Here is a 23078-nt window from a genome sequence, read left to right as displayed (position 1 = left end):
CTTGGTATGTAACACACGGTAGTGTACAATAAAGGCAACAAGAATGACAAAATAATGAGAATGGATGCATGAAAAAATATCCACCAACAAAAACAACTATTAGCATTTCTTAAGAACAACATACACACGTATATACACACACGCACACATTCACACACAAAAGTAACACCTTCACTCAAATCAGCACGGCAGGAAGGCCCCAGTCCACCCACAAACATACAAACGACACACAGCAGGGCTGCCGCAGGAAATACACAGCACGCTTACACGCACGCACACGCACGTTTACAGTCATTCTGCTGGCACCTACTTCCGCCCGTTTTTAGCCTTCACGGGCGGCAGGAGTTTGATAGACAGAAGCTCACGTGGCTCAGTGGCTCCATTCTGTCCACAAACTAATCTCCAGTGTTTCATTGTTCATGCTTTTTGTTGTTCACTGTGGGGAAACTGCAGCGCCAGCATGGAGGCGCAAAGCAAAATCATCTCCACCGTCGGTCTGACTGACTGATGCACACCTTCTCGCATCGAAGCGTGTTTTGTTTCCTATCAGTCTGCATTCTCAGACAGATCTCCATCACACCCCTGTCACGTTGAAATCATGCCAGCGATCGTGTCTCACTCCGGGAGGACACCTACAGAGTTTTTATTTACTCAGATATCTACACATCTGTAGCGTACATGTGATTACATGTCATGAGAATTAAGCTTGGCATGTACTGCTAGGACACAAAAGAACCTAAACAACTTAAAACCCACTTATACCAGAGGCCTAAGGGTAGTTTATGGGGCAACTGATAAATGTTTATACAATTTTTTTTTTTTGCCCTGAGACTTCCATTATGAGTGAGTTTCAGGTGCGCAGATTCTCTCTTATTCTTTTCTTTTCTCAGTACAAGGAAATGTGCCAAGGACTGTGGGTAATCACACATATGCCAGAGACTTAGTTGATAGACAATGGCTCTATCAGCTTTATCTTATAACAGCAAGTGTGTGTGTGTGTGTGTGTGTGTCAGTGTATATGTGTGAGTAAGTATATGTGAATAGAGTTATGTGAACTGCAGCATGTTTTCACTATGTGTCTATAACAAACATTTGTGTGTGTGTGTGTGTGTTAGTGGTGGAATGTGTGTTCTCAGTTCTCTGTGTTGCTGAAGAGCACTCTCTGGTCAGTTCGGGCGAGCTTAGCCGAAGGCTCCAGAGACTCGTCACCGAGAGCGGATCCATCAGCAGGCAGAGCCAATTCCTGACACTCATCATCACTCTCCTCTTCCTCCTCATCCTCCTCTTCTGACAAACACACACAGAGCAGAGGAATGGTTACAAACACAGATGAGACAGAAAAAGAAGAGCTGGTAAGTGTGTGTGTGTGTGTGTGTGTGTGTGTGTGAATTCAGGATTTCAGCTCTACTCCACAATTCTAAGGTTGAATTGAAATTAATTTTAAAAGTCTATAAGAAAAAATATCTGAGCAGCAGTAATAACCCTAAACACAACTTCTGAGAGAACATGAATCGGTATGAATCGGTTTTCCAATAAGACTTTTGAGAAACTTGGGAGAGTTTGAGTGTAAGGTTGTAAGCCGATCGTTCTACAGAAAATCATTCGTACAAAGAAATAGTAGATGGAATCACTCCACTCTTATATCTCTGCTGTCTCGAAGAAGGTTTTATATGGAAATAAAATGCACATTAAGGTACTCTTACAATTCTATTATATTCAATTACAGAAATAAATAAAGCCCCGGTAAAAGTAAATCTCTGAATTTTTTGAAGAATGTTATATGTGATATGTTATATATTTTAATAATTATATTCAGATATTATTAGATATAATTACAAACTTCCTTGTACTTAGATTCCACTGTATTCTGTATAAATCTGTATGTATGTTGGTGTGTGTGAGTGTGTGAAAAGAAAATAGCAAGGCAGTCACCTTTATCAGGATCCAGTGTGTTAAGGCTGCGACCCAGGCTGGCAAACTAAAATCATAACGAAGAACAGATAAAGAGGATTACTCTCAAAACCAAACTGTGATAACCTTTTGCCACATTTGACATTTTTCCTTTACAGTAAACGTGATCATGCTTTCTCATATTGTGGATGATGACACATGTATGGTTGTGTGTGTGTGTGTGTGTGTGTGTATATACCTCTCCCATGACAGCGATAGGGGTCTCCCCTTTGGCCTGAGCCACTCTGTGCTCTATTAGGTAATACATATACTCATCATACAGCAGGCGGATGAGATGAAAGGAGCCAAAACTGGCTGCGCTGCGCAGTGTAAGATCTCTGATTACCATAGAGCTGCCGAGAGAGAGAGAGAGAGAGAGAGAGAGAGAAAGAGAGAGAGAGAGAGAGAGAGAGAGAGAGAGAGAAAGGGAAGGGAAGGAGAGAGAGAGAGAGAGAGAGAGAGCGAGAAAGGGAAGGGAAGGGAAGGAGAGAGAGAGAGAGAGAGAGAGAGAGAGTGGGGGGGTGGAGAGAAAGACAGATTAAGAAAGAAATATGTTTTATGACAATATTCAACAAGTATGATATTCTTATTATAGTAATAGTACAATATTACTGCCAGGAGCAAATAAACTGCCATCATAAATTCCTTACTCTCACAAATAATCGTAAAAAGAGGTGACTAATTAAAAGAAAAATGATAACGCATGCAATTTGCTCTCCATGTGACCCCTTAAAGCAATGGTTCTCAAAATGCGGTGATCCAGAAGATATAAACTTGCAATGTTTCATTTTGGGGTTTTTTCTGTGATGTCAGTGTCAGTGATGGAGATTACTATTGACTAATATCAATGCCATAAAAGCTATTTATTAATCATAACTGTTCACAGACTAATTGATTTAACGATGAAACTGAAATGGTATCTACAAATCAGTATAAATATTTTAACTTTAGCTGGATTTTTAATAAAACCAGTAAGTGGATGTGTAAGTGGGAAAAAAAACTATTATGAGAAACACTACAGTTGTTATTAATAGCCCTAATAAAATAAAAAATTAGCATAAAGATAAATAGTTACCCTTGTTAAAATTTTTCAATCTTTGCTGTGATCATAACAGGCTTCTTAGAATTCCTTTACTCTAGAAAGTGTCTAAGAAGCCAAAATACACATCCACAATCATCATCACAGCACCAACAGGGCGAATATGTTTTGGAAGAATGTTGCTTCATCCTTCCGTTACAGATCAAGACAAAGGGCATTGTAGGTGTTCTGGCAGACCGGGTTGACTCAGAATCTTATTAAAAACACTATATGAGAGCTTAATAAAAGATGTCCCCATCACGATAGCACGAAATATCAAATTATGGAAATTATGCATGAAAACATAAAACAACTTTGCTTGGAACATTTAGGTCAGTTCATCTTGATTATCATGATAAAATGGTAAAGTGTTTCATTAGTACATGCCTACTGGAGCGTGGCAGCGTGGGAGGTGAAGGACGGCTCACCTGTAAAAGCTCCATCTGAGCAGAAAGAGTTTAGCAGCTTTGGGGAAGGCCGGGCTGGCCTGGTACGGCTTTAGGACCTGGGAGACGACGCCGTCCAACCAGGCAGCCCACTGCTCCAGTGAGTTCTGCTGCTGCAGGGTGAGCTTAAAGTCCTGCTCTAACCGCTGAACCACACGGTCCTCACACCTACAGACCCAAGAGGCCTGCTCCTGCACAAAGAAAAAGACCAACAACACATGTTTGTGTGTGTGTGTGTTTGTGTGTATGTGTTTGATGTCCCATGTATTTGTGTGACATTCAGAAATGACACTTAAGTTTTAAAGAGCATCTCAGTAAACACTTGGGGACCACAAACACAATAAAAAGCCCTATGGTTTTATCACACTCACAAAAGCAGACTAGTCACCTGTCATGCTCTTTTCACACTTTCCCACAGAAAACAAGACAACACATGACAACAAGACATCAAACTAAAGCAGTGTGTGGAATCATTTTGAGCTCTGAAACACAAAAGAACATCACGTGTAGGCTCCTAACACCTTAGGGCGGATGTCACAAAGTGTTGCTAGAAATTAGCCAGTGATTGGTAAGCAGTATTCTCATGACATACAACCCATGGCAGACTTTCTATGTTCAGTTCTCTTAGCATTTTAATAGGAATGGGATGTAGTCATTGGATGCTTGAGGATTATAAATCTCAATCTCAAGTCCCAGAAACAGATTGAGATTTATAATCCTCAAGCACCCAATGACTACATCCCATTCCTATTAGTTTTAATCAATAATATCATGGTGGTTTAGTGGTTAGCACTGTTGCCTCACAGCAAGAAGGTCCTGGGTTCGAACAGGCAGGGTTCTGCGTGGGCATTAGGTACATTAGTTTGATTTTTAATTCTAAATTGCCTGTAGGAGTGAGTGTGTGTGGTTGCCTGTCTATATGTGGGCCTGCGATGGACTGGGGACCTGCCTTTCACCCAAAGTGTACTGGGATAGGCTCCATCAGCCCCCCGAATAAAGCGGGAATAGACAATGGATGGATGGATGGATGGATGGATGGATGGGAGAACATAGAGGGGAATATCAATCTTTTTTTATACCACACATCTATTAACTGCAAGATTTCTGGTCAAAGGTTGTTGATTCGTTTTGTTAAATTATAGCACAGCTCACAAAGAAGCACTGGCTACAAGCTTGATATTAACGTGCTCATTTTAATATATTATAGTTTCTACATTAACAACTTGCCCAGGGACTTGAGTATGGTGGATTTTGGATACGGTGACGTTTTCTGTGAGGAGGCAATTATTTATTTCTTTTTGGAAGGAGTTTTCAGCATCAATGCTTTGTAACAGTTGGTACTGTTGTGGTATAAAGAGGATTAAAACACTGTGGGGTGTGCTGTTATTGGAAAACAATCAAGGGTGAGAATTGCATTAACATATAACAGATCCAGGGGGCACAGTGGCTTCTGGGGTAGGGCACAGTGGCTTCTAAAGTCTTCCAAAGATACACATTTTTGGGTGACTGGCATCTCTAAACTGTGTAAATGGGTGTATGTGTGCAATTGTGTCCTGTGATGTCCAAAGTGTCCCCTGCTTTGTGCCCTGGGATAGACACCAGGCTCCCAGTGACCCTGTATAGGATAAGTGGTACAGAAAATGGATGGATACATCCACATCTACTCTCTGTCATGTTTTATTCCTTATTTATCAAAGAAATATGCATACTTTTGCTGTATTTGCATAATTTCCTGGGTTGTGGTAATATTCAGTATATCACACAACGGAAATTATGCTGCATTTCATATGCTGTCAGTTTTAAACAGCCCACAGAACCCTTGCTTGTGCATCTACAGCCCACTGTGCACTCCATAGTCTCTCCTACACAGGTTCAATGAGACCCCACACACAGACCTGCACGTTTGCAAAGTCGACTCGGTTGAGGTCGCTGAGCATCTGGTTGATCTGCGCGGTATTCTGCAGCACGGCACGGGCAGCCTGGGCCAGGTGGTTTAGAGAGGTGTACCTACGCAGCGTCTGTGCAAAGGCATTCGCACATGTCACCTACAAAAACAGAATCATAAATACAAAATGTCAATATCTTTCTGCTGGAGCTCAAAGAAGAGGAAAGGTTCTTTTCAACCTTTGGGTTCATTTAAAAGTCAGCTTTTGATTAGTGCAGGATCATTTCATTGCGGAAAGTATTATACAGTCGTCTCACTTTGATGCGGACCATCTCCTCGGGAATGTTCATCATGGCGTTAGTCAGCCAGCTCTCCAGACTCTTGGCAAAGTTTCGAATGGCTTGAGTTAAGGCACCTGGAAAGAGAAGTATGTTGAATCATTTATTCTTGAGAAGTGGAAAGGTTTTGTGCAGTTTGTTCTCACAGAGCCTTGAGGAAAGTTTTTTTTTTTTTCATTTTGTAATCCATCCATTACATCTGCAGAATATGTGAGAGCCATAACCAATGAGCCAATTTCCCTGTAGTGAGAAAACAACAGAAAGCCACTTTATGGTTTACAAGTTACACAACAAAAGTTTAAGAGCAAATGCTGGGGCAATCAGTGCACCAGTAGGAGTTTGGGGAACTTTATGCTAACTGCATAGTTTGTAAAACAATTTGATAAATGCTTCTGTTTGTAATTTCTCTGAATCTAAATGTCATCCTTTCAGAAAGAAGACTACTTTTTCCAAAAGTATAATTCGTGTTTATGAGTTAACGAAGCCCAAAGTGATCGCAGATGTGACTCAAATTCTGCCTGAACAAAAAAAACAGATTCTACAGAATCTCAGGAAAAGCTTACTGAATTGCTCTAGTGTTTGAAAGTTGGATGAAACTACTAATAAGACTTTCTATATTGCCCATGTAACCCCCCTGGGTCCTACTTGCACCCACTGCGAGCGAACCCGGGTCTCCGGCATGGGAGGTGGGCGCAATAATAAGGAGGCTAAAGACTGCAGCCCTTAGCCTCAGTCACGAGTGCGCCTCTTGAGATCAGGGGAGTGAGGTTTACCCACATAGCACCTACTGCTGGCCTCTGTTACACCCACAGTAATCACAAATAGTTTATAGCGGCAAGGATGAAATAATGAAAGTATTCTCTAAAACATTTTCATTATTGTCAATCTAAACTCTACTTTACTAAACTAAACTAGACTGGTTAGTTTCTGTATTGGGACCTTGGCCAGAATTTTGGTACTTTTGGACTGTTATTTCTATGTCTTGTTTTTTAAATGTAGTGTTATACAGTAAATCCACATGTTACAGAAGCTGATATTATAAAGAATGGTAAAAGGCTGGGCTATACTTGTGATACAAGAGTGAAATGCACTGATAGATTTTTTTAGATTTTGTCTGTTACTCATGCATACTGATTCTGATACTGATACCAAAATGAGTAAATCACTTCAACAAATGAAAAACTCCTCAATTAATGCGGATTTTATTGTTTAAGATGTTTTTGGAAACAAGAATAGCTGACCTGAGCAAGCAGAGCAGCAAGAGTAAGCATGATTATTAAAAATCATTACAGGGTGTGGTGAAAAACAACTTGACTCAGAAGAAGTGTAGAACGTGCAGGGAAAGGAAGTGAGCGTTTCTCAGTGCTTGCAGAACTGCAGTGTTCTCATAGGTGACAGTTTCTCTATATTACGTGCTGATTACTGTGGTTTTGTGACATCTGTTCATTAGTCAGCAGCGTGGTATAACGTGAAATCAGATGTTACGGTGTTGAAGATTTTTTTAAGTACAGGCACAATGCAATGTGTTCAACAGAGGACAAGTGAGAGGTGTGAGGTGAGGGGCTGACTCACTGGGTATGGGTCTCAGTACATCCGGGATGAGGATCTCCACCAGGCCCTGGTACAGAGTGTTGTCGCAGTCACGGCTCCAACGCAGCGCAGGATCATACTTGCACAGCAGCACCAGACATGACTTGGGCAGCCGTTTCTCTGACTCATCATGACTAAAAAATAAAAAAACCAAAGAACAATCTGATTTCTCCAGTTTCCTTCCAAAGCTATATCTGGTACAACTCTCCTACAGATTCCAACTTTAAGCGTCTGGATTGTTTGGCTCTGCTTTTCTACAAACCACAATAAAACCATGCTAGACTGATAAATGTGTCTACATTTCAGTCATAGGACTGCCTTTGCCTATATGTTTCACTTTAAAACGGGACACGATGCATCAGTGTGTGTCATTACTCACACAGACAGCGTGGCCGGGTCTCCTGCCTGGCTCTCGCTAAACCTCCAGAACGTTTTCCACAGTGTCTCCACCAGTGTGAACTGCAGGTTCACCATGACATCCAGGATGGCCTGAGGGAGGAGAGAAAGCAGCCCACATACACACAACAGTCTGAGCCTCTTATATTTCAAATACAATCTAGAAATAAAGATCAAATTTATTATATAAAGCCTGGACTATAAATGGTTTTGTCTGGCTCTCATTCAGATACAGGCGCAGACTGGAGACAGATTGCTGGGTTACCTCACAGTGCTCTCTGTAGAGTAGCTGAAAGCTCTTAATGTGTTCTAGCTCAATCCCCTCTGGCAAAGGTTTGCCCTGCAAGTCAATTTCAGGAAACTCTGGGAGAGCACGGGATGCATCTGCACACATAGGAACACAGGAATTCCATCAGAAAAACTATTTATTTGCTCTGCCCTTAACTCATCATATCCTTAAATTCCACATGGTTACATTTTATTTCCAGCATCCTTTCCAATTTTGGAAAAATTTACATGGCATGCATTGACAAAAACATTCCACTTTCCAAACTGCAACTGAGTGTGTACACATTATCATACACTATATTGCCAAAAGTATTCGTTCACCTGCCTTGACTCGCATATGAACTTAAGTGACATCCCATTCCTAATCCATAGGGTTCAAGGTCAGGACTCTGTGCAGGCCAGTCAAGTTCATCCACACCAGACTCTGTCATCCATGTCTTTATGGACCTTGCTTTGGTCACTGGTGCACAGTCATGTTGGAAGAAGAAGGGGCCAGCTCCAAACTATTCCCACAAAGTTGGGAGCATGGAATTGTCCAAAATGTCTTGGTATGCTGAAGCATTCAGAATTCCTTTCACTGGAACTAAGGGGCCAAGCCCAGCTCCTGAAAAACAACCCCACACCATAATCCCCCCTCCACCAAACTTTACACTTGGCACAATGCAGTCAGACAAGTACCGTTCTCCTGGCAACCGCCAAACCCAGACTCGTCCATCAGATTGCCAGATGGAGAAGCGCGATTCGTCACTCCAGAGAATGCGTCTCCACTGCTCTAGAGTCCAGTGGCGGCGTGCTTTACACCACTGCATCCGACGCTTTGAATTGCACTTGGTGATGTATGGCTTGGATGCAGCTGCTCGGCCATGGAAACCCATTCCATGAAGCTCTCTGCGCACTGTTCTTGAGCTAATCTGAAGGCCACATGACGTTTGGAGGTCTGTAGCGATTGACTCTGCAGAAAGTTGGTGACCTCTTCGCACTATGCGCCTCAGCATCCGCTGACCCCGCTCCGTCAGTTTACGTGGCCTACCACTTCGTGGCTGAGTTGCTGTTGTTCCCAAACACTTCCACGTTCTTATAATACAGCTGACAGTTGACTGTGGAATATTTAGGAGCGAGGAAATTTCACGACTGGATTTGTTGCACAGGTGGCATCCTATCACAGTTCCACGCTGGAATTCACTGAGCTCCTGAGAGCGACCCATTCTTTCACAAATGTTTGTAAAAACAGTCTGCATGCCTAGGTGCTTGATTTTATACACCTGTGGCCATGGAAGTGATTGGAACACCTGATTATTTGGATGGGTGAGCGAATACTTTTGGCAATATAGTGTATGTACGCACACATAATAACCCAGAGAAGAGCTGCTCCAGAAACAATAAAGATTATAGACTTCTATTAGAAAAATTTACATCCTTTTCCAATGTGTTTGCAATGAAATCCTAGAGGAACTTCCTTCATGTGTTGTATTTTTTTTTTTTAAAAATTGATTTATGCCTGACTTACAGTATGTACACACGTGCATGTGAACTCAAATCATCAGATTTATTGGCACTAGATTATTTAGTAAAACTGGTCATTAAGGATGGCCAGTCTGATTCTGAACTGATTCTCTGTGTGTTCTTACCCAAGAATTGCTGGTACTGCTGAACCTGGGCACTGATGTCAGAAAGCCCTGAAGTCTGTTGTTGCTGCTGTTGTCCCGCCCCTGATGACATCCCGTTGGTCATCCCTTCCATCTTCTGTACTGGCTTCAACCTAAATAGGTTTGATATTAAGGGTAATTGACTGATAAAATTAAAACAGCCATAAGATATAAGTATAGCAGCTGTAATTTAAACACTATTCACACCATCTTTTACACTGATCAGGCATAACATTATGACCACCCGCCTAATATTGGTGTCAGTCCCCCTCTTGCTGCCAAAACAGCCCTGAATCAGAATCAGCATTAACTTCTTCAGCAATTTGAGCTGCAGTAGCTCGTCTGTTGGACCAGATCACACGGGTCAGCCTTCGCTCCCCACGTGCATCAATGAGCCTGGGCCGCTCATGATCCTGTCGCCGGGAACACCCCACAAGATCTGCAGTTTTGGAGATGCACTGATCCAGTCGTCTAGCCATCACAATTTAGCCCTTGTCAAAATCGCTCAAATCCTTACACTTGCCCATTTTTCCTGCTTCTAACACATCAACTTTGAGGACAAAATGTTCACTTGCTGCCTAATATATCCCACCCACTAACAGGTGCCATGATGAGGAGATCATCAGTGTTATTCACTTCACCTCTCACTGCTCATAATGTTATGCCTGATCTGGGTAAGTCTTGAGTATCAGGATTGTATTGTTATTTTAAAAAATCCCACACGCATGGTTTACAAATGATGCTTGGACTATAAATCGTATATATATTTACATTCCAAAAACATGAAATAAATGAAGAAGTACATTAAGTGCATCTTGGTTGCTTTAAGCCTGTACATTTACTGGATAATCCAAGGGGTGTAGTTTGCTTGTTTGAGTGTCAAATCTATTCCATTATATTGTTAAAAAGCAGCAGTCAGCAGCATTATGAGAAATCAGACATATTTATCCTGTTTCAGGGAAGTCTTTATATGACCAGAATAATTTATTCTTTTCAAACACAAAACCCATTATACTTCTGGTTCACTTTATGACTGTAAAAATGAAAAGAGCATTCATTTAATGTGTAGTCCTGCCAACCTTTACAATTGTTTATTTAATTTCTGAGTCTTGCTATTGTCCCAATTGTTTATGCTGAACCTTTGATAGCATTTTTGCTGTGATCATTGGATATCCTGTTTGCACAGTGTTTTCCTGTACTAACATGCACCGAATCATGTGATGATGTGTTCACATCTGAATTGTGCAGGGAGTTTGTTTTATGTGTGGATTTTGAAAAGCCTCTGCACCTGCATCTTTACTTGCTCTTTCAATCTGAGTCTAATATGTTACAGTTCCCGAATAGCAACAAACAAGACCTGTATTTTCTCATGAACAATGTAGAGAATAGAGGATTAGATTAGATTAAATTACCTCTGTTTTTGGGAGAAGGGCTGCTGCCTCATTGCCAGGTGTTGTTGGTCCTCCATCAGCCGGAGCAGAGAGGAGCTTGCTTTAATCCTCAGCCCATAATAGTGATATTTCGAGTTCCCTCTAAAAATAAAGCAGATACGTGTCTGCCGGTGCATAAATGTCTGTGAAGGGGTGAGTGGGTGAGAGTTTTCTGTTTATGGATGATCTATGTTTTTTTGTTTTTTTTGGGGTTTTTTACCGAGTACCCAGGCGCCTCGTCCTCAGGCCCATGAAGACAGAGCGGATGAGTTTTCCGAAGGAGGCAGCGTTGACGGGCTCTAGCTTCTGCTCCTGGCAGTGCAGCAGGTAGTGGCAGTACAGAGTGGAGCGCGGCAAGCTCACACCCTCCGCCGTCTCATAATTATCCAACAACCACTGCACCTGAGGGCCAGAGGACAGCTGCAAGGATGAGACACACACACAGCCACACGCACACTCAGACAGAGAGCCCAGGGTTGACCTGACGCACACACACAGACACAGACAGGACACACATAGAGCAGAGACATGTTCGCATGCACTTTCCCACTCATGCATACACATGCTGACAGAGATATGTCAGAATGACATGACGTGTGAGACAAGTGATCATATGTGAATTTATATGCAATTAAAGCCTAATTCATACAATAGCACCATCCTGTGATGTGCTATTATACCACTGCAGTTACATGACATCATGTACACAAACACACATATACACAGAGACACACACACTGACACACACACACATGCAATTCAGTCATATCTTTCAGCGTGCCGTCGCATACAATATGGGTATGCAACAACATGTAACCAATGGGATGCCTGTTGCTTTGTGTGGTTCTCCTGACAGCTGTGTTTGAAGGCCTTTTGAGTGAATATGAATATCAAAGGTCATTCTCTTCTCTCATGCATATTATGACATGAAACGTGATGGAGTTATGATTAAATTCTATATTTGAATCTGATGAACATGACAGCACAGTGAAAGAAGGAAATCTGTGCTAGTGCTATGGTAGGATACATTGAAATTAATGAATATTTGATGTATTCAGAGACTGTTTCTCTGTAGTAAACTTAACAGGTTGGATAACTGTAGTTAATTTTTCTATGCTTTTGCACCTAATGGCAGAGGTTCAGTGGCGACTTACTGACTCCCTCTGCTCTTTGACTGTGCTCTCTGATGCGTGAAAGGGAACGATGAGCACATCATCGTTCTGATACTGGAAAGGGTGAAGGTGGCGAAGTGAGTGACAGGTGTAGTCGAGCGGATGGGCTCCGCTATTCTCCTTTGTGAATTCTTTCTGCGGTCATACCTTTTTGTCTGCAGACGGCACGCTATTCTCCTCTCCCTCGCTAATACTCACGGTGGCAGGGGAGACGCGAGCATTTTGAGAGTAACTCTGGCCGTTTCCACTGGTGCTGCTGCTGCTGCCTCCGCCGCTGCTGAGCATGTAGCCTCCCTGAATCACGTAGCTGCCACTGCTCCCGTTAGCTCCACCTCCTCCATCTCCAGAGCCGTTAGCAGCCGTCCCTGACACTGCGATTACTGCTGTGGCTCCACCCCCTGTACCGGGCGTGGCACTGGTCACAATCTGACCAGTCCCTGTCACAAAGCCCGTATTCACAGGAGAGGCAGCCTGGGAGGCGGAGACACTGACACTGGTGCTTTCGTAATACTGAGCACCACTGGTTTGAGTGTACAGGGGACTGTCGGTGTACACAAAACTGCCAGAACGTCTAAGAAGAGGTAATAAGCATAGAATTATTATTATTATTCACAATGTTGGGAGACAGTTAACAAATTGTAATGAAAACATTAAACCTTGACCCCTCCATGCAACTGACCCCATCTCCTCTGCTGAAAATATGTATGCCTAGCAAGTTGCCCTTATAAAGTCTGATTTCTACCTCCACATCTTCGTACCATAATCACAACATAAACATGTCTAGTAGGGGGCAGTGTCACAATGGCAACAGGCTAAAAATGTACAGAAAACCAGAAATCAGTAGAGGTCTGGATAAACGTGTCTGAAGTATTTGGTAGCAACATGACTTGGAAATCTGTCCCTATTTCTCTAGAAAAAAAACATTTGCATGTGCTGCCGGTTTTTGCACTTTTGCAAAAGTGATGGTGAAAATGATGCCATCACCCATTCAAAATATGTTACTACAAGGAGGTATAAAGCAGCCTTAAACCAAAAAAAAGTGTCTGAGGTGTATAGCTCTGTTTCAGCTGAAGGTGGAGCTAATTTTGAGATTAGAAAAACAATTATAAGCCTGAAATAAATAAATGACCCAGATTTTCTACATGGCATTTTTGCCAATAAGGATTTTACAATCATATCTTTGAAAGTAAACCATAGCCCCTTCATTCAGACCAATTATTACACCTTTTTGATAGGGTGTAATTTGAAAAGAATGTGTGTGTGTGTGTGTGTGTGTGTGTAAAGACAGCCATTAAACTCACATGGTGCTGGTGGTGTAGCTTGTGTCTCCTCCCTCCACATACTGCACTTGGTTAGTGTACACATGCTGCACGGGTACCTGCTGCAGCTGCTGCACATGAGAACACACACACACACAGAAACACACACTGACATTAGAAAATCCTGCCCAAAATAAAAGCTTTTTCACTTCCATCCTTGCTGCATCTCTTCCTCTTTCTAAGTATGTTCAAAACTTCTGGTTATAAGGAACATTCTTACCTCGAGACTCAAACTTCAGAACAAGGACTACCACATATACTAGGTTCAGAAAAACAACAACCATTGCATCTCTTCCTGTTACAGACACCTACTCTATGGTCAGAGAACACGTCAAACAAGGAGGGGTGTACAGCGGTGGCTCTGAGGATGTAAGTGTAGAGCGCCTGTTCTGGCTCACAGCTCAGAGCAAGGACAGGAACTGAGAAGGCAAATGAGGGCAAAACTACAGGCAGATACAGGGCTAAGTTGGGGAAGGTTGTGGGGTATTCCAGCATGAAGACTTCTCTACTGCTGACTGACAGAGTGTTAGCTTCCACAGATGCCCCTAAGTGTCTTTCTTCTATAACTCCTACATCTGCCCTATTCTCCTTCCACTCATCTCTCTCTCTGTTCCACTCCTCCCTCTGCCTCTCTGTCTTCCTTATTTGCTGTCTATGAGGAATCTGGAAGTAAACAAGGCAGGATTATACATTTCTCTGCCTAAGCTCAGAGAACAGTTTTGACACCTACTGTAAGGAGTCATGTGTTACTAAGAACAATGTTGGACAGACTGTAAGCATGTAGGAGAACATGTGAGGTTGGGTGTAGAAGTATGAATGTTTTCTTAAAGAAAAATGAGGCTTGAGAGAGAGATCACTTCCCGAGTCAAGTCTACAGGCTGTAGGCTGGTGACGCTCATTTGTGTGCCCTGTTCAGCCTTGGTAGGCTGACAAACTGAACTCTCTTGAGAAAGGAACAAGCCTTCGAAGGGCTGTGCAGTGTGACAATATTGTTAAAAAGCATCACAGCCGAGCCAACGTGGAAAAACTTTACGATGCTACCACATGTTTTCTATATTTCTAAACTGTTCACAGGAACAAGAAATGTGGTACTCATGAAAATCCAATTCGTCCGGAGAAAATGAGTGAGCCTCAATTTCAAATCATATAATTAATGGGAGTTTCTGTACTATTGCTAAATTAAAGACTTGAGCGGAAAAAAAAGCAATCCAAAACAAATGCATGAATTAAGACAAATAAGACTAGCCATTCCATTAGCACATATTTGTGTCAGTAATAACAAACACACTGCAGTGGCTGAGCTGCATTGGAAGATTTAGCGCATACGATGCTGAAGAGCCGACTGTTTGCTAATCATCTGTCATTCCATCTCTATGGGAGAGTTTTGCCTTTTATAGACTACATTTAAATCTGGCATGCCATGAACGTATTTGATAAGGCATTGATCAACCCAGCACAAATACAAAGAAAAACAGCTTTTCTGTCTGCCAGGATTTCAAATTCAGTTTGGCAATTCACTAAAATATTCATAAATGAGGCCCATTGTGTATGTGTTTGTATGTGTGTGTGTGTTTGTGTGTGTGTGTGTGTGTGTGTGTGTGTGTGGGGTGTACATATTTCCATCCAAATATTAGTTTGTTCATTACTGTGTCTAAATCACATTAATTATAGGATAACGACTCAGAGATTCTATCAGCGCTGTTCATCATCTTGGACTCTGTAAATCGGGTGTTTCTATGACAACGCACATAGCAGATACACTGACCATTATAATACAGTCGACTCTATAATTATTCTCACCCTTAATAAAAAAGCAAAATGTAGCAATATAAAATAAATGAACACATATAATGAGTGACATTTTAGATTAAACATATGGAAGAGCCTTTACAATAGCAACTAAGACAAGAGCAAAATATATATTGTTAAAAACATGGGTTCAGATTCCCAGCACATTATCTAAAAGAGTTTGTTTGGAACAACTGACAGGGAAATGTACTGGGTAAAGGACTGATGTTTTAAATAGGGTAAAGTCTTTAGTTTTCAAATTGGCAAGCCATCCTGTCTACCAGTGGGATCCTGTGACTCAATTGTGCTGTGTTGCTAATGAAGTGAGTACATGCTACAGTTGCGCTAATAACCTTATTTTGAGTTAACGATGAAGGAAAACATTTTTAATTATGATATATGATTATCTGACATCTGTTCTGTTATTATCTGTTATGTTTCAGTTGTGAAAAAACTAAGAAATACTGGACATAATGATGCTGTACCATAAATGCTATAAATGATGCTACATTCTGTAAAGAAATGATGGCTGATTGAGCTGTTTTGATTGAGATGGTTTTGCATTGTGAAGAACATAAAAATCTATTTTTACAGAACAATTGAGTATATATCCAAAGCAAACTGTGGTCCCTATGCTTTCTGTGTGTGTGTGTGTGTGTGTATGTGTGTGTGTGTGTGTGTGTGTGTGTTTACCTGCTGCGCTGACTGCACCTGCTGCACCACCTGAGTTGGAACTCCAGTCTGTACCACTGCAGGTGGAGGGCTGGAATCTGAAACCGAGTCACTGGAATGGATGGAGCCCTCTGGAGGAAGAAAGACACAAAGAAAAATGTGAGAGGTGGCAGAAAACTGAAAGCTGGATTACAAAAAAAGAAAGAAAGATCATAGTACAGATTTTATTACATTATTATAAAAGTTTTACCCATTGTTATAACACACAATACCTATTGTTATAATACAGCTGTAATGAAACAGTTAGTACCTTGTATCTTGTTTGATGTAAGGCAACTCACCTGTAACTGTAACCACGATGTACTGCGGTGTGTTCTGGGCATTGCTGGACTGTGTGGGTGAATTCTGCATCTCAGCTGGGACATACTGAGTCTGTGTGGGTGGGGCTTGTGTGGGTGGGGTTTGTGCAGGAGGGGGAGTGACCTGACCGGAGGTTGCCGATGCTGAGACTGAGGTCACGGTATTTTGCAGCTCTGACAGGTACTGCTGAGGCGCTGCAGTAGTGACAACAACAGGCTGGCCTGGCGTTACGGTTACAGCGCCCGCTGGAGGCTGGGAGGTCTGCTGCAGCTCCCCGACATAAGCTGGAGTCGCCATCGTAAACGTCTGGCTGAAACGCTGCAAATCACACAGAACGTCTCAAAACATGATCTCAAAACGGAATCCAGAGCATGTGAGTTCAGCACAGGTTGATTGTGACTGATAAAGAAATCGACAGGTGGTACAACGGGCAGAATTGTAGCCTCACAGCTCCAGCGTCCTGGGATCGATGTCCTCCCTGTGTTTGCCTGGGTTTTCTCCGGGTTCTCCGGTTTCCTCCCACCTCCCAGAAACACTGGCTATTCTATACTGCTGAATGAGTGAATGAGTGTGAGGATGTGTGCGTGCATGATGCCCGTTGGTGTATCCATGGTGCCTCACTCAGTGTATCAGAAAATTCCTGCACTCTGGTCTTCCCCTAACAGCCATTACATAGAAGCCTTGCCCAAAGAGAAAGGAATATCAGGTAGAGGATTTGGTGTCCTGTTTACTAGTAATATGATCTCTTTGTGCTCAGACTCCAAGCTTGCACTGCTGTAAAACTGAAGGACTGAAGGCGTTTCTGAAAGCTTAATACTGCTCATGAAAATGCCAGTGGCTGGTAGTTCCTTATTCTGCTATTTATAGTTTCACTGTCTCCATAGACACACTTTTTTATATATATATATTTATATATTATACAGCAAACCCCTTGGCAACACCACTTCCCTTTCCCTTTATTAAGTGAAGTGAATGTCCTTTATATAATGGCTATTTAATAGAGGACGCTTCTGAGGCGAAAGTGAAGTGAAACCGGTTCAGTGCAACCGTTTAGAGGACTGAACCTGAATATTACTACATGAACAGGAAACCAGATATTTGCAATGCACCTGCGTTGCAGCGGCATACCTGCATGTGAATCGCATAGATTTTAGATTTTGCTGTAACATTTAACCACCTTTTAGCCGGAAATAGTGGATCCGGTGTAGCTATGCCAACGGCGTTTATTTGCAGCGGCTGGCTACCTAGCAACGCTCGCGAGCTACTGAGAGTGAGCCGAGGTTGCTATCTCGCGCTGGCTAGCTAGCCCAATGTGCAGACTCGCATATCCTCGCTAACAACCCGCCATTTTGTACAATCAGTGTAGCGTTTGGCATCGCCATAACAACGAGCAGCTAGTACGAGGCCGACAGCAGTTTTGCGTTGTGCGCGCAGTGTTGTTTCGCATCGCCTGCGCTTATTCCCTGTGCCGAGCATCTTTTCGAGCATCTTTCATCACTTAGCAGGGCTAGTGCAAATAATGGCTACTGACACATTATATACAGTCTCGGTTTAAAAAAAAAACAACCATAATCGTTTCCCTTTCGTTCGTTATGTCATTTGATATGCAAAAAAAATCCAAAGAAATTTATTCACCTTTTAATCCGAGTGTTTTTTCCACCGCTATGTTTGATTTTTTTAGCGTTTCAATGAATCGGGCTGTTGTTGTTGATTCTTGTTGCTGGGCTCTTGTCGCCAGGACTACCGTGGCTATGGCGCTTCGTCCTCACCCGGGCAACTGTTGCTACCCACCCGCTCACATCCCACCCCCTTGGTTATGACTGATTGGTCCAAATGGAGACACGACACCGAAGTTGTGTGTCATCTATTGGTTGAGAGCAGGTGTCAGTCTTGTCTGCATCTCCTTATTTGTCCGAATTTGCCGTCGGTCATTGCTGTGAGCAGCCTTAAAGGCGCACGAGCTCGTAGCCGGTCTACGTTCTGTTGATTTAAAATGGCAGAAGGTGCGAAAATCGATTTAATGAAAAATGTAGATATGTATATTTATATATATTGCCATTTTGTCCTTTACACAATAACGGATGAATGTTTAATCACAACGTGACGGTGATCAATGGTCTTCAGAGTTCTTCTTCACAACTTCACAACACAAATTCCGTACACTGAGCAAAAGGCCTGGCGTTTGTTAAGGACATGATGAGAGAAAGAATATATTTCTCTTCCCAAGACAATAAAACTAACTGAATTTAAACAAATTTTTTTCAATGTGGGCCTGAAATTTATTTGACAGACATTTTTTTCTGCCCTGCCTTGCCCTCTCATCTGTCATGTGCAAACAATGTGAGGATGTGCATATTTTGGTGAATGTCTCTGAAAATGTCATGCTGTTTGTATTATTATCAACGTGCTAATAACAAATTCAGTTACTCCCTTGTCATTTGGGAAATTGGAGACCTTTGGCTATGTGTTTCTAAAAAGATAGGCCGAATGCGTTATCGCCTTTTGAAAATGTCAAGCTCTCTGCATCTTGTGTGGCTCTCGAACCCTGTCCCCTTCTGGCCTGTGATGGCTAGCACTGCTCACCTCACACTACACAAAAACAACACAAAAGCACACCAAAATTATACAGCAAATTAAAAACATATCAGTAACATTAAGTCAAAAGTGAAATTGTTAGTCCATACTGAACAATGAGTATTGTTGCTAACTGTCCACAGCATACATTAGTCTGAGTAAGCTAGGAGATATAAGACAATATGAGGAAATGTGAATCATATATGTATTAATAGGTATGCGTCTGCAGAAAAAAACATGGCAAAAGGAGGCCGGGTTATTTAGAATCGATCTTCACTACTCCTCACTATAATAAGTAATTTTGCACAAAATAATTTTTGTAGGCTACCTTACAAAATAAAAGTGTGCAGTTCTTTTTCATTGTTGTGGTCCAATTATTGCAGTGACCAATCAGCAATGAGCATGTGATAGACCAATACATTTTCTGTTAGAGTTGGGGTATTTCTATATTTGCTTGGTAGTGCATTTTGCACTTACACGCCATTAAAATAATGTCCTGTTTCTTTGCAGATATTCAGAAATGTATATTCCTCATCCGCATATTTAGGTGCAGTTTTCAATTCCCAAAATGTACCTTCTTGCTAAATACATGATTTTTCATGCTTTAAAACATTTTCAGTAACTGGAAATGTCTGGGTTAGTCAGTCCTACTCACTGAAATGACACATATTATAGACCTTGCCTTGTACATCAAGATAAACCATATTTGCCTTCAAATTTTACTTTATTCTATTTATCTACATATGTAGCTGGTATTACTGTATTAGATCACTATGTTTTTATGTATTTCTGTGTTATTTCAATTCAATTCAATTTATTTTGTATAGCGCCTTTTACAATGAACATTGTCACAAAGCAGCTTTACAAAAGGAGAAAAACAGAGAAAGGGGAGGGGAAAAATATATAAAAAATAAAATAAAATAAATAAATAAATAAGAGTAAATCATTAAATTTAATAATTAAACTATTTTATCCCTAATGAGCAAGCCTGTGGCGACTGTGGCAAGGAAAAACTCCCTGGGATGGAATAAGGAAGAAACCTTGAGAGGAACCAGGCTCAGAAGGGAACCCATCCTCATTTGGGTGACACTGTAACTGATAATGTCCTTTCTACAACAGAAATCAATGGCCCATGAGGAACTATTAGGTCAGTGTAGTTTCTAAGGTCATTATAGACACTAGTTCTTTGCTGTCACGGGCTGACAGATGTAATGGCAGATCTGTGACTGTATGAAAGTCCCCAAGTGGCTCTGTCCATGGCTGTCTCCTGGGTCACACAGATCCATCCACAGCATCAGTGGGCACCAACAAGCGATGAGACTCCGACCAGGGGTAGGGCAGTGGTCACGATGGAACTGGCAAACAGTGGGAGCTCAGGAGTGGGGTGTATAGCTCGACAGAGAAAGACAGAGAGAGAAAGAGAAAGATATTAAGAATGATTCTGATCATGTGATGTTTAAGACAATGTAGATTATGTGTAAAGTGCAGGCAGGGACTCCGCCAAGACTAGCTATGACAGCATGACTAAAAGGGAGAGAGCCAGAAGGTGACAGACATGAAGGCTTCCCGGGACATAAGGCGTCCAACCACTTCACAGTCAGCAATCCTGAGCGACTTGCGAGGGTGACAGCATCCAAACATCCCAGTACACCAAACACTCTATGCCCATGAACCTTCCAGATCTGCTCCTTTACCTAAGAACTATATATTAAAAGCTTGACTAAAGAAATGTGTCTTAGGCCTAGACTTAAACATTGAGACTGTGTCTGAATCCCGAACACTAATTGGAAGGCTGTTCCATAACTTTGGGGCTTTGAAAGAGAAAGCTCTGCCCCCTGCTGTAGCCTTTGTTACTTGAGGTACTACCAAGTAACCAGCACCCTTTGATCGGAGTAGGCGTGGCGGATCATAAAAGACTAAAAGATCGCTCAAGTACTGCGGCACGAACCATTTAGTGCTTTAAAAGTTAGTAACAGTATTTTATTATTTTAAAGTTAGTAACAGTATTTTCTGTGCTATGATGAGGCCCAAATCCTGACTGATACATTTCATAAATGTTATTTATATTATACTTATTATACATACTATATGGTTTTCAGTTGAATTTTGTAAGTACTATTTCAAACCAATGTAATAGAGTAAAAATCTTACTGATGGTGAGGTTATATAAGGCAGTAATGTCTATTTGTTGTTTCTCAATAATAATAATAATAATAATAATAATAATAATAACGAACAATAATAATAATATAAAAGTTTATCATTTGAAACTATTTAAATTAAACCTGGGTGACGGACATAAAATAGTACTGTCAAAGTGTGTTGGGAAGCAAGAAGGGTAAATAAGCCAGGAACAATGTAATACACATAGAAAACAAATGCCAAGTGTGTTTACGTCCATAAATGCCCTTTTTAATCTGCTGAAACAGATTCTTTTGTTTTTCATCTTGGGTGTTAGTTAATTATACCTTTTCAGGCCACTGCTTTGTCTATGGAAAGGTCTCTGGTCTTGTATCATCGGGTTATCTATGACTCTTCAGTCAGGTGGGTCGGTGTGACGAACACTGTGTGGGTGTGTGTATACTTGTGTATCTGTCACACTCCTTTATAAAGGACATTTGGGATTTGGGGCAATCAAAATTCTCCTCTCTTGGGAAAAAGCTACAACAAGCAGCATTAGAAAACAAGAGACTTATTGCTAAACACCTTAACTTCTAAAATCCTCTAGTTTTTCTCCAACTAGTCCATGATGTGGAAAGCTGCAGTGTTGGCTGTGTGTCTGCTACTGGCTGGAGTGAGAGCTTATGATGGTCCCTCATATGGGGTGAAACTGTGTGGTCGTGAATTTATCCGTGCAGTCATCTTCACCTGCGGAGGTTCACGCTGGAGACGCTCCATCATGAGCACAGGTAAGATAACAGCCCCACACTTCACTATCTAAATATCTGTATGTACAGTGTTACAACTCAGAGAAGAAAAGTCAGTTCTCTGCTGTATTAGGCATATTAGCAATGAGGGATCAACATCCTCTTTCATATTTTTTTTCCCACTAAGGAATACCTCCTGTATGACAGTTCCATTTTTCCTCCGACACTGCACTTCAGCTATGCTTACATCCTCTTTCATTCTGAATAAGAAGACATGAGTGCAAGTGCTTACACACATGCTTGGATCCAATCTAACTTCTCTTATTAGTCATGTTAAATAAACAAGCCAAAGTCCAGCAAAATTTAACACTTCTGCTAAACCTTAACGGGTGAATTGAATCAGGTATCTTTAAGCTTGTGTCTGATGTGATATCCCAACTTGTGCTGAATATCAATTAGAATATTACTATATCATTTATAGGCATCTAAGCAATGAGACAAACTAGCATAACTGATGAAGCCTTTCTGTTTACTAATGAAATGAGTGAAAACCCATGCTGATCCTAAACCCATGCTTTGTCTACAGATGACCTGAGCATAGACTTGTTTGGCTCAGATATCAGAGATGCTGCAGAAGGCTTGGTGCTGCCCTCTCCCCAGAAATTCTCCCTTCAGGATGACAATGAGCCTGTCCCTTTTGGTGAAATGGTGAGAGGACGGCAGGAGGCCTCTGAATTCAGTCGACCTGCCCGATCCATCATCTCCGATGAAGTCCTGGAGGCCTTGCGCACCTCCAGCAGGAAGGGCCGGGATGTGGTAGTAGGACTTTCCAACGCCTGCTGCAAATGGGGTTGCAGCAAGAGTGAGATCAGCTCCCTTTGCTGAGACCTGTCATTATCCCCTTTGTGTGTGTGTGTGTGTGTGTGTGTGTGTGCACTTGTGCGTGTTCCTTCCAATCGCGGGAATATGCCCATTATTTTGATCAACCCATAATTTTCCATAACATGTGTATCAGTATAAGGTTATTAGTGGGTTTATGCATGTCAACAAACATGTTACAATTAATATTCAGCTGCATTGTATTGTTTTTTATTAAATAAAATTATGTATTGAATAAAGACCAGGTTGAATCATTTTCTAGAGCTTTAAAGGCATTCTTCTTCGCATTCACAGACTTATTCGCCACACAAGTATCACAAGTATCGTCCTGATGATCTCGAATATTATATCTATATTTGCGTAGCCGGGAGTTGACAAGAACACGCGTCAATTTCCGTAA

The 23078-nt window shown here is 41.6% G+C and overlaps 2 protein-coding genes across 7 annotated transcripts; one reads left to right on the top strand and one right to left on the bottom strand.

The window, feature by feature from the left end:
- Positions 1–1132: 1132 nt before the first annotated feature.
- rfx1a (regulatory factor X, 1a (influences HLA class II expression)) lies at positions 1133–18153 on the bottom strand. 5 transcript variants are annotated; one of them, XM_058419097.1, is made up of 17 exons: positions 17994–18153; positions 16340–16676; positions 16020–16129; positions 13521–13609; positions 12367–12790; positions 11268–11467; positions 11030–11149; positions 9600–9730; positions 7949–8067; positions 7667–7776; positions 7270–7421; positions 5677–5774; positions 5370–5519; positions 3457–3665; positions 2150–2303; positions 1933–1978; positions 1133–1287 (listed from the first exon to the last, which is right to left on the bottom strand). In XM_058419097.1, the coding sequence occupies exons 2-17, from the start codon at positions 16653–16655 to the stop codon at positions 1133–1135; spliced, it is 2583 nt and encodes an 860-aa protein (XP_058275080.1). In that variant the 5' UTR covers positions 16656–16676; positions 17994–18153. The 5 variants fall into 5 exon arrangements, with proteins under 5 accessions (XP_058275080.1, XP_058275090.1, XP_058275097.1 ...); XM_058419107.1 differs by having other exon boundaries at positions 1133–1284; XM_058419114.1 differs by having other exon boundaries at positions 11268–11449.
- rln3a (relaxin 3a) lies at positions 1215–22934 on the top strand. Of its 2 annotated transcripts, none has more exons than XM_058372734.1 (3): positions 1215–1352; positions 21661–21841; positions 22386–22934. In XM_058372734.1, exons 2-3 carry the CDS (start codon positions 21679–21681, stop codon positions 22682–22684), a joined length of 462 nt encoding a protein of 153 aa, XP_058228717.1. In that variant the 5' UTR covers positions 1215–1352; positions 21661–21678; the 3' UTR covers positions 22685–22934. The 2 variants fall into 2 exon arrangements, with proteins under 2 accessions (XP_058228717.1, XP_058228709.1); XM_058372726.1 differs by having other exon boundaries at positions 1230–1352; positions 21676–21841.
- Positions 22935–23078: the final 144 nt, after the last annotated feature.

The sequence above is a fragment of the Hemibagrus wyckioides genome, linkage group LG02, assembly GCF_019097595.1.
Source record: "Hemibagrus wyckioides isolate EC202008001 linkage group LG02, SWU_Hwy_1.0, whole genome shotgun sequence".
NCBI classification, from domain to species: domain Eukaryota; kingdom Metazoa; phylum Chordata; class Actinopteri; order Siluriformes; family Bagridae; genus Hemibagrus; species Hemibagrus wyckioides.
The sequence above is the reverse complement of the archived record's forward strand: the minus strand, read 5'-3'. Positions and strand labels throughout refer to the sequence as shown.

What these genes read in the sequence shown, in the direction of transcription:
- rln3a (XM_058372726.1), top strand. Translation starts at nt 1,314, where the DNA reads ATGGTTACAAACACAGATGAGACAGAAAAAGAAGAGCTG. An exon ending in AGACAGAAAAAGAAGAGCTG is followed by an intron (nt 1,353 to 21,675) that starts GTAAGTGTGTGT and finishes TTCTCCAACTAG; the next exon opens with TCCATGATGTGGAAAGCTGC. An exon ending in ACGCTCCATCATGAGCACAG is followed by an intron (nt 21,842 to 22,385) that starts GTAAGATAACAG and finishes CTTTGTCTACAG; the next exon opens with ATGACCTGAGCATAGACTTG.
- rfx1a (XM_058419097.1), bottom strand. Translation starts at nt 16,655, where the DNA reads ATGGCGACTCCAGCTTATGTCGGGGAGCTGCAGCAGACCTCCCAGCCT. An exon ending in TCGACTTTGCAAACGTGCAG is followed by an intron (nt 3,666 to 5,369) that starts GTCTGTGTGTGG and finishes TTCTTTGTGCAG; the next exon opens with GAGCAGGCCTCTTGGGTCTG. An exon ending in CTCAGATGGAGCTTTTACAG is followed by an intron (nt 2,304 to 3,456) that starts GTGAGCCGTCCT and finishes CTCTCTCGGCAG; the next exon opens with CTCTATGGTAATCAGAGATC.